This window comes from Quercus lobata, chromosome 7, assembly GCF_001633185.2.
Source record: "Quercus lobata isolate SW786 chromosome 7, ValleyOak3.0 Primary Assembly, whole genome shotgun sequence".
NCBI classification, from domain to species: domain Eukaryota; kingdom Viridiplantae; phylum Streptophyta; class Magnoliopsida; order Fagales; family Fagaceae; genus Quercus; species Quercus lobata.
The window spans coordinates 2,545,154-2,561,256 of NC_044910.1; the positions used below are offsets into that span (position 1 = coordinate 2,545,154).

The 16,103-nt window shown below is 30.6% G+C and overlaps 1 protein-coding gene and 1 long non-coding RNA gene across 3 annotated transcripts; both read left to right on the forward strand.

The window, feature by feature from the left end:
- The first annotated feature begins 3,159 nt into the window (after window positions 1–3,159).
- On the forward strand, window positions 3,160–4,844 carry LOC115953857. 2 transcript variants are annotated; one of them, XM_031071678.1, is made up of 4 exons: window positions 3,160–3,543; window positions 3,795–3,916; window positions 4,363–4,411; window positions 4,532–4,844. In XM_031071678.1, the coding sequence occupies exons 1-4, from the start codon at window positions 3,417–3,419 to the stop codon at window positions 4,603–4,605; spliced, it is 372 nt and encodes a 123-aa protein (XP_030927538.1). In that variant the 5' UTR covers window positions 3,160–3,416; the 3' UTR covers window positions 4,606–4,844. The 2 variants fall into 2 exon arrangements, with proteins under 2 accessions (XP_030927538.1, XP_030927539.1); XM_031071679.1 differs by having other exon boundaries at window positions 3,160–3,459; window positions 4,532–4,835.
- A 6,614-nt stretch (window positions 4,845–11,458) lies between these two features.
- On the forward strand, window positions 11,459–14,639 carry LOC115952406. Its single transcript, XR_004083400.1, has 3 exons — window positions 11,459–11,744; window positions 13,816–13,860; window positions 14,342–14,639. It is a non-coding gene; the product is annotated as an uncharacterized LOC115952406 (long non-coding RNA).
- The last annotated feature ends 1,464 nt before the right edge of the window (window positions 14,640–16,103 follow it).

The window sequence follows — 16,103 nt, forward strand, 5'->3', positions numbered from 1 at the left end:
TTTTTCATGCTTACAAAATTTCAAGGTGATCAAAGACTAATAGGCATGTCATCAATCAATTGTTTAAATTCAAGTTTTTGTAGTTTAAAATAACCCATAAAAGATGGGCCTAAAGATCAAATTGTAAATTACATCCGATTGGCATGAAAATTGGCATGCATGTTAAGAACATATAGAAAATGTAATCCAATAGTTGGATTTTCAAAATATGAATTCAATAATAAATTATTGGGCGGTGTAATATTTTTCAAAGTTACATCAGGTGTAACAAGAACTCAGCCCTATATTCCTTAATTCGATGTGAATTTTGATAATTCTACTGTTAGATTACATTATTTTCATATATTTTTCATGCTTACAAAATTTCAAGGTGATAAAAAATTAATAGCCATGTTATCAATTAATTGTTTAAATTCAGGTTTTTGTAGTTTAAAATAATGCATAAAAAATGAGTTTAAAAATCAAATGGTAAATTACACCCAATTGGTATGAAAATTAGCATACATGTTAAGAACATATATAACATGTAATCCAACATTGGATTTTCAAAATATGAATTCAATAACAAGTTATTGGTTGGTATACCATTTTTTAGAGTTACATTAGGTGTAACTTGAACCAAATCCTATATTTATTAATTCAATGTGAATTTTGACAAATCTACCGTTAGTTTACATTATCTTCATATATTTTTCATACTTACAAAATTTCAAGGTGATCAAAGATTAATAGCCATGTCATTAATTAATTGTTTAAATTCAAGTTTTTGTAATTTAAAATAATGCATAAAAGATGAGTTTAAAGATTAAATTGTAAATTACATCCGATTGGCATGGAAATTGACATGCATGTTAAGAATATATAGAAAATCTAATCCAACGGTTGGATTTTCAAAATATGAATTCAATAATAAGTTATTTAATGGTATAACATTTTTTAGAGTTACATCAAGTGTAACTTAAATCCAACCTTATATTTCTTAATTCAATGTGAATTTTAACAAATCTACCATTAGATTACATTATCTTTTTATATTTTTCATGCTTACAAAATTTCAAGGTGATCGAAAATTAATAGCCATGTCATCAATCAATTATTTAAATTCAAGTTTTTGTAATTTAAAATAACGCATAAAAGATGAGTTTAAAGATCAAATCGTAAATTACATATAATTGGCATGAAAATTGGCATGCATGTTAAGAACATATAGAACATGTGATGCAACGATTGGATTTTCAAAACATGAATTCAATAATAAGTTATTGGGTGGTGTAAAATTTTTTTAAGTTATATCAGGTGTAACTTGAACCCAGCCCTATATTTCTTAATTCGATGTGAATTTTGATAAATCTACTGTTAGATTACATTATCTTCATATATTTTTAATGCTTACAAAATTTGAAAGTGATCAAAGATTAATAGCCATGTTATCAATCAATTGTTTAAATTCAAATTTTTTGTGGTTTAAAATAATGCATAAAAGATGAGTTCAAAGATCAAATGGTAAATTACATCTGATTGGCATGAAAATTGGCATGCATATTAATAATATATAGAACATGTAATCCAACAATTATTTTTTGAAAATATGAATTCAATAATAAATTATTGGTTGGTGTAACATTCAATAATAAGTTATTGACCACGCCTTTCTCTAAATCCAACCGATTGATTGTGACTATAATTTACCAGAATTAACCTTTCATTACATTCTTCAAATTTAACGGTTAGATTTCAAATCTGTGAATGGCACGTGATGGACATGTGCTATGTACTTTTATGGTTATGTTAGCTTAATCTGACCATCCAATTAGTCATATTATTTTTTTAAAAAGTAAACGTAGTTAGTCACATATTGAAATTCATACATAAATTTAATAATAGCAATGATCATTTTTTTTTTAATTTTTAATAAGATAGAACGTGTGATAATTTTTGTTGTGTGATATATATATATATATATATATATATTTATATATATATATATATATATTGAGAAAGTTGTGTGGTGAATTTTATTAAGTATATGTGATTGTTTTTTGTTTTTGAATTTTATTTCATAGCTCATTAATAAAATGACCAAGTGACTTCGTCAAATTGCAGAATTTTTTTTAATTTAAAAAAAAATAAATATAATTTTATTTATTTATTTTATCTTCTTCTTTTATAATTTCTCAGTTGATAAAAATATTGATTTAACTACAATCCAAACTCTTCATCTAATATTTTTTTATTTAAATTATATTTCATGTGTAATTATATATCATAACATTAATATGTTTTAAGCCAATGTCAGTCGCATGTACCTTTTTTTTTTTTTTCTTTTTTTGTTGAGTTAAACCACTCATGTACTTTGTGATCTAAAATAGGTTACCTTGTTTTGGTAGAAGTAAAATTGACCTTAGCTTTATTGTAAAATATTTGATGAATTTGTCAGTAATAAGTTTTGGTCTTTCATTTAGGCGACGAGAACGAGAACATAGATACTTGAGCTCATTTTATTCAAATCTCTCTCGTCTTCTATTTTCAGGTAAGGGATATGTGACATGTGCGTTTGATAAGTATAAGAATTGTTTAAAAATTTGTGATTCTCGTTTGTTAGAATGTATAGTTTTTGTTGTATAGTAGGTTATGGGTGGTAGGGGTGTTTCAGTAATTTTCTTTATGTTTATAGGGTAAGTTGGAATCTTTTTATATTAATTATTAAATTATATTTTACTAATTTGTAGTACTAAATTATTTTTTATTAATTTGAAGTATTATATTATATTTTATTACTATTTAAATTATATTTAAATAATTGGAAGTATTAAATTATATTGGAATTTTTTTTTTTTTTTCTTTTTTTGTGAGGCAACTCATCACTTAACGCATTTAGACTTAGGAAAAAAAAAAAAAAAAAGAAGGAAGGAAATGAAAAATCATGCCCAGTACCAATACAAAAGAAAAAAGTTTTCTTTAAAAAAATAAAATATCCAATTAAAACTTTAAACGATAGAAAAATCTTGTTAAAACTTAAAAAAATAATAATAATAAAAAATAAAAGCATGTCATACCCAGGAAAGAAAAAGGAAAAAAAAATGTAAAAAGAAAACTTAACAAAAAGGGCTTATTAAAAAAAAAAAAAAGTAAGCATATCAGTGATATCACGCCCCAGGAAATAAAAAGAAAACAACGAAACGATTAGACCAGAGCACATCAGTGATATCACTCACCCTTACCCTCACCTTCGCCTCTCTCTCTCTCTCCCCGCCTCCCTCACCTGGCCTTTCCGCCGCCGCCGCCACCACTTCCTACCCTAGCCACCGCCGTGCCCGCACCTCCTCTCCCCTTATTCTCGACTCTCCCTCACCCTTGCCACTCTGCCGCCAGCCACCACTGCCGCCGCCCTATTCCTCTTCCCCTTTCCTCCTCTCATGTCCACCTCCGTCACTAGTCTCCTCCACCGCCAATTTTCTAGTACCTCCTGTACCCTTTGTAATTTTTATTTTGTATTTTTTGTTTTTGGGTTTTCAGTTCAATATACAGAGTGTGGGTTTTATGGTACCTCCTCTACCCATCGATGATTTTTTTTTTTTTTTTTTAATTGTAGAAATTTCATATAAATATATTACAAGAAAATCATTGATTTGAATTTCATATTTTTGTGATTGAATATGCTGTTTGGGGTTTAGGTTGCAATGTAGATGGTAAAATTAATCATTGACAGCTACATTTGATTTGTCATTAGTTAGGCTGTAGGTTTTGCATTTATATGCTTGATCTATTGGAATGATATTGATCAATTGTTTCAGATTGGAGGGAACCCTTTAGTCGACAGAAAGGATGGCTATTGTGGGCAGGGATTGGCTTTCTTGGTACTGTAACAGCCTTAACAGGAGCTTCTATGTCCTTTCTCAGTGGTGGGAGCCTACAAGTAGGGGTTATCAATTAGTTTGGAATTTTGTTATAATTTCTTCCTATTATTTTTGGGTACAGAGGACATAAACTCCTTGATTGTTTTAGTTTTTTTATTGAGTTACTTGTTCTAAAGTAGTATGACCAGATATCGAGGAGTAATATCTCCTCCATTCTTGTATTATAAGTTATTAATAACTATTGAATATGGGCTTTTCTAAGAGTCATTCAATTGCAATAAAACTTCAAGGAATATTGCTTGCAATACCTTTTTCATTTCTTTGAATGGTATTATTCAATTTTTGGTTGATTTGATTCTTATTCATTACGGCTACTGTGTTTATTTTAATATAGGATGTTTTTAATGGGAAAAAAATTAGGAAGTTGCTTGGGTAATTTTTGTTAAACATTGATGGTTATTTAAGCTTATAAGGATCGCTTTATAATTATTTACCTTGGTTTCAGACTGATGTTCTAGGTCGCTTGCTTCCACTAGTTGGATTTCAAGTATCAGGTATCTCATGCTTGTCCTTAGTTGTGCATGTTCTGGCTGCATCCATGTCAAATTGTTAGAAGACTTGCCATAATTTGGTGTTAGGGATTGACCACTTTTATTCATTGTATGACTTTGCAGCACTGCTTACTTGGTGGGCATCACTAGTGTCTTTGCTCCACTTCTTGAGGAGACCTTGTTTCGAGGGTTTTTAATGGTGTCCCTAACTAAGTGGTAAAATTCCTTCCTTTTATTTTTGATTTTTCCCCCTACATCTAAATATTAAGTTTTCATTCTAATGTTGCAGAAAAACTTAGTGTTTGAAAGCTTACGGTTAATTTATGCCTAGCACTATTGATAATTTCTTTGCACAAGAATCACACATGATATTTAGTAACAAACTCTCAGGTAAAATAATTTAGAATTTTTTCATGCATTCTAATGTCAATAATTTCTTATGACATATGGTTTGTAGGTTTAAATTGATTTAGCGAAGCCTAGACCAAGGCTTCGTTGTTTACCATAATCTAGTGGTTATTTATTTATTTATTTTTTATGAATAATCTAGTGGTAATTAATAATAGAAGTTGTGGATATATAAGACTTCATGCTTCTAAAGGGGAGCTCCTTTCTCCATAAGAATAGGGTGGAAGGATTGTGACCCACTGGGTGCATGTGTAAAATACATTTTAAAGGGCAAAAAAAAAAAAAAAAAAAAAAAAAAAAAAAAAAAAAAAAAAAAAAACGAAGGAAGAAAGAAAGATAGGCACTTCTTTGAGAGATAAGTTGAATTTTGATCATGGAGTGATGGAGAAGAGTTTTTTTTTTGGTAAAGAAAGTGTTTTGAGATTACAGGGCCAAGTATGCTATTTCTTACAAAACATTTGACTATAAAGGAAGAACATGCTCATAATATGAGAATTATGGAACATGGATGAGATGGATAACTGGCTATACAAGACAGATAAAACTTGATGTGATTGCATTTGAAAGAAACTGTAGTATTTGACATGGCCATACTATACCAAAAAAGACATCTTTCTTGGGAATGTCAGCATTCATAGTAAAATGGTATCAGAAGGCATAAAATGAACTAAAAATGTGAATATCAACTATTCTATAAGAGACTGTTAAAAATGCCCGCTATTTGGGAAACATGGCAATTCCGGAATTCCATACAAACAAAGAGGCCTTTCTTACCAATGTCAACGTCAAGTTCTGTATACTCTGGTTAAATGGTATTAGAAGGCAAGAAAATGAACTAAAAATGGAATATTATTCAGTAAGTCTTTTGAAAAATGTCCACTAATCTGGAAAAATGGGCATACTATGCAAAGAAATGAATAAAATTAGATTTCCTACTCTTAGTTCCTCCTTATATGTACTTCATCAACAACAAAATTCTATATATATATATATATTTTTTTTTTATATATATAATAATAATAATAATAATAATAATAATAAGACATTTGGTAAGCACCGATCGGTGGAAATATTTTTGCTTTTAATTCTATTAAGGTGTTTTGAGAAAGAAGCAAGAAAGGACGAGGTCTGGTTTTTGTCTTAAAAATTCTCTCATTAGCATCCTGGTACCCAAACATTTATATTCCAAAGGAAAATACACTGAAGATCAAATATCATCAAGGTGTTTAGAGAAAGAAGAAAGAAAGACAGAGGTCTTGTCTTAAAATTAATCTCATCCTGGTACCCAAGCACTTATATACCGAAGGGAAATGCACTTAAGATCAAAAACCATCAAGGGGTTTAAAGGGAAAAAAAAATGAAGAGATCATGTTTTTTGTTTTAAAAATTATCTCATGAGCATCCCTATACCCAAAAAGTAATATTCCAAAGGACAATGCATGCACTGAATATCAAACATTTGGAGCCAATTTCCATGGAAAATTAGAGTTATAAAGTAGAACACAAACCTTTCTTACCGATGTCAACATTGAAATGCTGTATATATACTCGTAGTTAAAATGTATCAAAACCTAAAAGGCAAAATGAATGATAAAATGGAATATCAACTAATCTATAACAGTTGGTTGAAAAATGCCCGGAAATGTAAAACCAACATAATCGTAACCAAAATAGCATTTTGGATAGGTTAATTGAGAATAAATTAAGAGGAAAATTTTCTGCCTTGTTTTGAAGGATAAAGCCAAACCCTAGGCAATATTTTTATGTATTTTGTTAGTGAAAAGAGACTCGTTAAATTTCCTTGCATCACAAGGAAAGAGATGCCTTGCCATCAAAAGGAAAAAAGATCCCACCAATATAATTGAATGCTTATGCTAAGTCATGATCCTCGACTTTTGCATTTTAGGTTATATAGTAATAGTACTAAAAAGACTCGATGGAAATCCATAATAGATAGATAGATAGAACAAAGATAGATTCGAAGGCTGACCAAAAGAAGAGTGGAATGTTGAATATAAAAGTTCTTTTGAGGTGATGATTAAAATTGCGTAGAGTTCTTCCACTCCTAGGACATGAACCTGAGTTTTGTAAATCATTACCCAATTGCCTTTGTGCAATCAATTTTCACTGTAAAGTCATTGTCCTCGTTATAAGCAGAGAACAAGAATGTTAAGCCCATTCAAGGCCTGGCATACAGGACCATATTCTTTAATACTTGTGGTACTTTGATACAACAAAAATAATTCAGGCCGAAACATCTTCGATCACAGGGAGAGTACGTACTGATACATATGGACAGTATTTTTTAATTTTACACTCACAATATTTTTACAAAATTTTCATAACAAATCTTAAATAATAGGTTATTGCTAATTTTAATTTGTACACACAATTAATATTACTTTTTTACCTACTAGTTTTTTTTTTTTTTTTCCTTAACAAAAATATGTACGGACAATTTTAATTGTAAAAGAAAATAGTAAAAAATACAAAAACGATATGTAATGAATAAAACAAGTAGAAAAGAAATTGCACAAACGGCTGGGTAATATTGATAAGTATATTATCATTGAGGATAAAATTCAATTTAATCCATTGGTTTTTCTCAATTTAGTTCCTCAGTTTAATTATCAAGATGAATCATCTAATACTTCCGTCCAAACTCACTACAAAAAAGATTGCTATTTGCGACGAAACTTTTTTGACAACTACAAAAAGTCGTCGTAAAAACTAGCTTTTTCGACGGCAAATCTCTTCCGTCAACAATTACTCGTCAAATATTAACATATTTGTGACGGCAAAATAAGTTTGTCAAAAATGCCTATTATTTTTGTCGAAAATGTGATTTTTTTTGGAGGGAAGTATTCCCGCCTTACTTTTTACGACGGCATAAAAATGTTTGTCGCTAGTAAAGTATTATTTACGACGACTGAAGAAAAACCGTCGAAACTATTAACACTTGTGACGGCTTTGGTACGTCGAAAATACAAAACATATATTTTTTATGGTGTTAGTATTTGCGACAAACAATCTTCCATCGTAAATATAAAAGAGAGTATTATTTATGACGACAGAAGAAACACCGTCGACATTATTAACACTTGTGACAGCCTTTGTGCATCAAAAATACAAAATATATATTTTTTATGGTGTTATTATTTACGACAAACATTATTCCATCGTAAATATAAAAAAAAAAAAAAAAGGTATTAACGACTGACATGAAGCCATTAAAAATGGTAAAATATTTTGGAGGGAAAATTCCCTCCTTACTTTTTACATTTGTGACAACATTTATCCATCGCAATTAATTTTTTTATTTTTCTAATTGAGTTTGTATTTACGACAAATATGCTGACCGTCATAAATAGTTAATTTGCTTTAAAAGAAAGAATGTGTAAGTAATGGAATTGGATCCCTCCCAATAAATAATATTTGCGATGGACCTACACCGTCGACATTGGTAATTTTTTTAAAAGGGGGAAATCATGCCCTTATATTTCGTGTGTTTGATGGTTTTTTCCATCACTATATATTGCATTGTTATTTACGACGGATGTTGTGGTCATCGTTAATAGTTAAAATTTTCATAAGAAAAAAAGATATTAATGACAGTAAGATAAATTTGTCACAATAAAAGTGATTTCCAACATACATATGGCCGTAAAAAAATGATTATTTACTTTGAATGGTAAATTTTCCTCAATTTTGTCTTAAAACTCTAGAATTTTATCTTAATTTTGAAAATAGAAATTATATATATCTTAAAAGACCCTCTAAGTACATGATGGCTATTTTGGTCATTTCAGAAGTAAAACGTAATTTGATCATTTTGAAGCTTTTAGGGGCACTTTCATCACTTTAGATGTTTATGGGTATTTTGGTAATTTCCTATATTTTATGGCGTATTTTAGCCATTTTGAATGGTCGGATTGTGTCAATGGGTTAATCAAAGTTTCCTAGTGGGTGGGTACAACAACATGTATCCATCATGAAACTAGATGGAGATCCAAAATCTGACCATTGGATTAGTAGAATGTGGTGAAATATTTGTGTTTGTAAATTACAATGATAATCAAACGATCAGATTGTGAGAACAGAGTGGTCAAATCTTGCGAAACTTCGTCAAAGTCTATTAAACTTGGTCAATTTTGGTCAAAATTCAAAGTTGGTTCTAAGATCACTGGATTTGATCAAATTAGGTTGTTTAATGAGGTTTTAAGTGGGTTTTGGGCATTGATAAGAGTTTTAAGGTTTTCTTGGTTTTCATGTTTTTATTAGTTTCAAGTTTTAAAATGGCAGAGTCAAAAGTCATATGCAAATCCATTCGAGGTCATTTTGTAGGTTTTTGGTTGTATTTTGCAGATCATTTTCTCGATTATTAGTAATACTTATATAGTGTATAACTCTCTTAATTAGTATAGTATTAGATATTTTTAGTGGTTGAGGTTTCATTATAGGTGGATACGACACGCATCCATCTTGTGCAATAGTCAAATTTAAAATTTGACCATTGGATTGAAAAAGTAGGATAAAAATATTGGTTTTGATAAATTTTGAGCTCAATCAAACGGTTGGATTAGGAGAACATGACCAATCAAAATTTCTTGGTGTGCTACTACAACAACACATGTTCATAATGCTTTAGGCTCAAACCCAAAGATCGATCTTCCCACCACCACCATGCATTCTCACTCTCAAAACCTAGATTGGGCCTCTCTCTATTAGCACTCACCGCCGCCACTAGCCGATTGAAGCCCCCAATGATCAATATTTGAATATTAATTTCACCGAGTCTAGTGGTATCGGGACTATCTATTAATTTTGACCGGGTTTGACTAACTTAAACTAAACTTTGATCGCACATTTCTCTAAATCTGACCGTTTGATTGTGACCATAATTTACCAAAATTAACTTTTCATTACACTCTTCAGATCCAACAGTTAGATTTCAAATCTAAGTTTGGCGCGTGATAGACATGTGTTGTGTACCTGTATGGTTTTGTTTTCTTAATTGGACCATCCAATTGGTCTCAAATTTCACCAACACGAATATGTCACCGTACTCTTCAATCCCAATGACCAAGATTTGAATATGATTTTTACCAAGTCCAGTGGTCTTGAGACCATCTATTAAGTTTGACCGGATTTGACCAACTTTGAATAAATTTTGACCGCGGCTTTCTCTAAATCTAACTGTTTAATTGTGACCATAATTTACCAAAATTAACTTTTCATTACACTCTTCAACTACGGTTAAATTTTAAATTTAAGAATGGCATGTTATGGACATGTGTTGTGTACCTATATGGCTATATATATTCTCTCAATCTGACCATCCAATTGGTCTCAAATTTTACCAACACCAATATGTCACCATACTCTTCAATCCTAATGATCAAGATTTGAATATGAATTTCATCAAATCCAGTGGTATCGGGACCATCTATTAAGTTTGATCGGGTTTGACCAACTTTGACTAAACTTTGACCGTACATTTCTCTAAATCCAACCGTTTAATTGTGACTATAATTTACCAAAATGAACCTTTCATTACACTCTTCAAATCCAACGGTTAGATTCCAAATCCAAGTATGACATGTGATGGACATGTGTTGTGTACCTATATGATTATATATATTCTCTCAATCTGACCATCTAATTGGTCTCAAATTTCACCAACATCAATATGTCACCATACTCTTCAATCCTAATGATCAAGATTTGAATATGAATTTCACCAAATCCAGTGGTATTGAGACCAACTTTGACTAAACTTTGACCACTCATTTCTCTAAATCCAATCATTTGATTGTGACCATAACTTACTAAAATTAACCTTTCATTATACTCTTCAAATCTAATGGTTAGATTCAAATCTAAGTATGGTGCATGATGGACATGTGTTGTGTATTTGTATGGTTATGTTTACTCAATTTGACTATCCAATTGGTCTCAAATTTCACCAACACCAGTATGTCACCATACTCTTCAATACTATTGATCAAGATTTGAATATGAATTTCACCAAGTTGAGTGGTCTCGGGACCATCTATTAAGTTTGATCGAGTTTGATCGAGTTTGACTAAACTTTGACCTCGCCTTTCTCTAAATCCAACCGTTTGATTGTGACCATAATTTACCAGAATTAACCTTTCATTATACTTTTCAAATCCAACGATTAGATTTCAAATTTAAGTATGGTGCGTGATGGATATGTGCTGTATACTTGTATAGTTATGTTCTCTCAATCTAACCATCCAATTAGTCATATTATTTTTTTAAAAAAAGTAAACGTAGTTAGTCACATATTAAAATTTATACATAAATTTAATAATAGCTATGATTTTAATTTTTTTTTTTATAAGATAGAACGTGTGATAATTTTTGTTGTGTGGTATTTTTTTTTTAATTTTATTTCATAGCTCATTAATATTATATTTTTAATATTTTGAACTCATTAACTCACTTAAATATATAGATGTGTTTGATTCATGTACAATTACAAAATGCATGACAAAATGGTAATTGCTAGTCAAAAATGGTAATTAATTATAATTGTTTTCTTTTATTTTTATTTTTTTCTCAAAATAAGTCTGTCTTCCTTTATTTTTCCCACCCAAAATTTCCCAAAAATTTGTTTCCCTCCTAATGTGTTTCACTTAGCTCCCCCCCACCCCCTCCCGCGCCGCAAAAAACCAAAATCTGACCTTTTACTTAGGTTTTTTTCCCCCAAAATTTGCTTCCCTCTCTCTAAGCCGTCACTCTTCTTCTCTCTTTCTCTCCATCCTCATCGGCCAACACGGCGGTGTAGTCACCGGGGCTCAAGACTTATTTCAAAACCCCAGAAGGACGTTATAAGCTACACTACGAGAAGACTCACCCTTAAGGTCTCCTTCATTATGCTCATGGCAAAACCGCCCCTCAGGTTTGTTCTTCCAAACATTTCTGAAATTTCTATTTCTTACTTCTTCGAACCAATTTTTCTCTTTTGGGAGTTTTCTTGAATACCCATTTCGTGAAAATGGATGTTCTGTGAGTTTAAGGTTTTTTTTTTCTTTCTTGTTGATAATGATTTCTAGGGTTTTAATTAATGATCAATACCTGTTTGTTAGAATTACCGTTTGAATATGGGTTTTGATTTATTTTGATTAATAGTTTTCCATGATAATATTTGGTTAATGTTGATATATTTGGATATAATTTTGATACCCAATTTTATTAAGGTTTTTAGGACTATTTTATTTCAAATTTATTAACGTGTATTTCGGAAGGTGTTTGGTTGATTCTCACGTTCTGGGATTTTCTAAAAAGTCCATGGGTCATTGGGGTCTTCGATTAAGATTAATATATAGTAGTAATAATAGGATTGGGTCATTGGGGTCTTTGAGTTCTAGTAATTCAATGGGTAATTCAAACTTCGATGGTAAAGGTTCTTATTTGGTCTTCAATGTTGGAGATGCTATCTTTATAAGCGATATGAATTCTCAAGACAAGGTAGTTTGGTATTTTAGTTAGTTGACTGGTCAAACAATGAAATTTGAAATTTATGTTAGTTGAGTGGTCAAACAATGAAATTTGAAATTTATGTTAGTTAGTTTAGTCTTTTTTTTTTTTGGTTACAATTTCTTGGCAACCAAATGGTGTTGAATTCTATCAGGAAATTTGTTCAAATATTGCTTGGTTGCTGAGAAAATTGCACACAAGTGACAGGAAAGTGAAATTTGAAGTCTTACACTGTTGCTATGAACATAGAGCCTTGTTCATCACTTGTTTTTTACATTCCAGTTGCTGCAATAGAGAATGGTGTGTTTACTTCTCTAGAGATGGCAAAGTCATTTGACTTCACTTCAGACAATTGGTATTTTATTTTGTGATAGAACTCTTGCTAATATATGCGCTTAAATTGATTTTTATTTTATTTTATTCTGTTGCTATTAACTTCCAAGTGAATAGGTGATTCATTTTGCTTATTCTCTTTATTTCTACTCTGATGTATATATTTTAAATTGTTATATTTGTTTCTTCACTTTGGTTGATGAATAGATATTTTGTTTATGTTAAGTTAAAATCTTACTACAATGGTCAGTATGACATATTTCATAATGACTACAACTTTGTTTTATTATTGTTATTAGTTAAGCTACTACTGGAAACCAATCGCATTCTATATTACCATAGTTCCATTTGGTTTCATGTTTGGTAATACTGTGTGTGGAGCCTGATATATTCCATAATGGCGATATAATTTTCATAAGCCTGTTATATATGGATGTATGCATTCACACAACACAACCTATTTTGCTCCTGGAGTAACTCAAAATTGATCTAGAAGCCTGTGAATCTAACATGGCTGTAACACTCCATAACAGTAGTATACATAAGATGGATACTATAGCTATTAATCTAGTGCTGTCTAATAGCTTTATAGTTGATGGGTATATATCATTTGTGTATTTTTCTCTCACCCCTTATAAATGCATAGGTGCTTTTTTATGGGAAAGGCCTCCTGTTTATTGCATATCCTTTCATATATATATATATATATATATATATATATATATTCTCTTTCTGCCTATTTTTTATGTTTTAAATTTTAAATAATTTTAAAATTATTTAAAGTTGGGTTCTCTTATAAACATAAAGTCTATTGTTTGTTATGTATTTATTTATTTATTGGAATGTTCATGAATTGGCCACACACAAATATTGGTTGTTTGTGGATTGGCCATATGGTTTCCTCGAGATACTTTCACCAACTTGCCTTGTAGTTAATAAGATGAGTGGCGGGCACAAAGGGTGTTATCCTGAGAAATATTTTTATTTTAATATTATTAAAAATTTTAAAAACATAAGGAGTTGCTTTTTGTTTTTTACTAAGTTTGAAGAATGTATAGCATGAATTTTTTTTTTTTTTTTTTTTTTTTAAATGTATAGTAAAATACAAGTCTTGGCCTAGTGGTGTCTCTTAGTTTTATATATATTGACTTTTCTTGTAGGGCATTGTTGGCCTGGAAACAGAATATGGCACTCTTCATATAAAAGTAAGCGTTCATACTCTCTGTAGCTTTAAGTTCCATATGCTTTTTATATGGTAATAATGACTTGTAGCACTAGTACAGTTAACTGGCAATGAAGCTAGAATCTTTTCTATAGATGATAAGTTTAGGTGCACTAGCATACTAGCTTGTGGGCGAACTTTGTATTTAGTTCATCTTTTCTTTGTATGTTTGGTGCTCAAGTATGTACAGTGAGTGCTTGGGATTTTTTTTGGACATATATACATTAAAAGTGCTTTTATATTGTAATTTGGGTTTGGACATATATACATTAAAAGTTCTTTTGATTTTTCAATTGATTCACTATATGTATTCTTTGATGTTGATAATTCCATTGTTATTCATTGTGGGGATTGTTGTTGATGTTAAATTAATACGTTTCAATATCTTTATTATGTATTGTAAATATAATTTGCATAGTAATAATTTTCTTGTATACTTATTCAGTCTAATCAAAATATTACAGATCAATGCTGGAGAAGGAAATCAAAATGTGGATGAAGACACAAAAGATGACTTTGAGGAGGAAGATGACTTAGATGGCTCTCAGAAGGAGAATACTGACTCAGATGATGATTGATCTTCCAATATTTATGTTTTCAAGTTTGGTGAAGGATATTATAGCTTTCATGTAGACGTTTTAATTAATATTTTTTATTCTATTTTATAGACATTTTAATATTTTTTTATTGCATTATGCACTTTCTAGATTTGGACAATTATGGATTTGTGCTTGTTATTTGAATTGAAAAACTTTTGGGAGATTTATGTTTCCTCGCAATTACAATATTAGAAATGATCTCTCTTTTATTATTGACAGAATTATTTTATTGCAAATAATGTGTTACAGACGTGGTGAATAGGTTTCAATAATGGTCAAAGTTCATTGAAAAAGGTAAATGGTCACATTGATAATGTATTGTTGACGAAAAACCCATTATTTTACGATGGCTTTTAGTCGTTGAAAAACTACATTAACAACAACTATAGTTCATCACAAAAGTTATTTTTGACGACAAACCAAGTACTTATGACAGCTTTTATTCATCAAAACAAGGGCATTAACAACGGCCTTAGTTTGTCGTAGAAAGTATTTGGTCGTTTGACTTTCTTGTATGATGTTACATTGTCGACGACAAACCAAGTAATTATGACGGCTTTTATTCGTCAAAAAAAGGTATTAAGAACGACCTTGGTTTGTCGTAGAAAGTATTTGGTCGTTTGACTTCCTCGTATGAAGTTACATTGTTGACGACAAACCAAGTAATTACAGCGGCTTTTATTTGTCAAAAAAAGGTATTAACGATGGTCTTAGTTCATCGTAGAAAGTATTTGGTCATACGACTTCCTCATATAAAGTTGTATTGTCGATGACAAATGAAATAACTACAACGGCACTTTGTCGTCGAAACTATGCATTAACGACGGCCGAAGGTCGTCACAAAAGGTATTTGGTCGTCCAACTTCCTCGTATGAAGTTGAATCTATGACGGCAATTATCAAGTACTTACGACGGAGTTGTGCTGTCGAAAATGAGTGTTAGCAACGGTCTCGTCGGTAATATAGTATTACCGACAAGGCTTTTTCCGACGGCCGTCGACAGCCTTTTACTGTTGGCAATACTAATCTGCGACAGCTTTTTGTGTTGTTTCGACGAACTTTGGGGGGTATTCATTGATACTTTGATACCCAAACCAATGGGGGGTATTCATTGATAATCTGATACCCAAACCAATGGGGGTTATTCATTGGTACTCTGATACCCAGCCAATGAAAGTTATTCATTGGTATTTTGATATCCAAACCAATGGGGGTTATTCATTGGTACTCTGATGCCTAGTTACAGGGATATAGCGTGACCATATTTACAAGATTGTTAAGAATATGAATCACGTTTGAACATTGAACTATTTTGAGTCACTTAAACTGCTTATGTATTTTTGGAACCTATTGTAAGTTATAACTTTTGATATATGGAAAACTGACTACTTTTTATGCCATCTATGATATATTTGTAAGATTAAAATATGTGATATATTTGCAACTTATTATTTTAAGACTATGAAACTTCTTTAGTCATTTTTGAAAACCTATAGCGTATTATAACTTCTAAAGGCTCATATTGCATCTGATTACTTTACAGATCTATTGCTTGATAAAATTTATTAGGATTTTGGTTATTTATTGAGTTGTCAACTCACCCATTTTTCCCCTCCAATTTCAGATTA

Excerpts from the sequence above, each read along its gene's own strand:
- LOC115953857 (XM_031071678.1), top strand. The coding sequence starts at position 3,417 with ATGTCCACCTCCGTCACTAGTCTCCTCCACCGCCAATTTTCTAGTACC. Across the intron at positions 3,544-3,794 it reads TACAGAGTGTGGGTTTTATG|ATTGGAGGGAACCCTTTAGT; the intron begins GTACCTCCTCTA and ends CAATTGTTTCAG. Across the intron at positions 3,917-4,362 it reads TCAGTGGTGGGAGCCTACAA|ACTGATGTTCTAGGTCGCTT; the intron begins GTAGGGGTTATC and ends CCTTGGTTTCAG.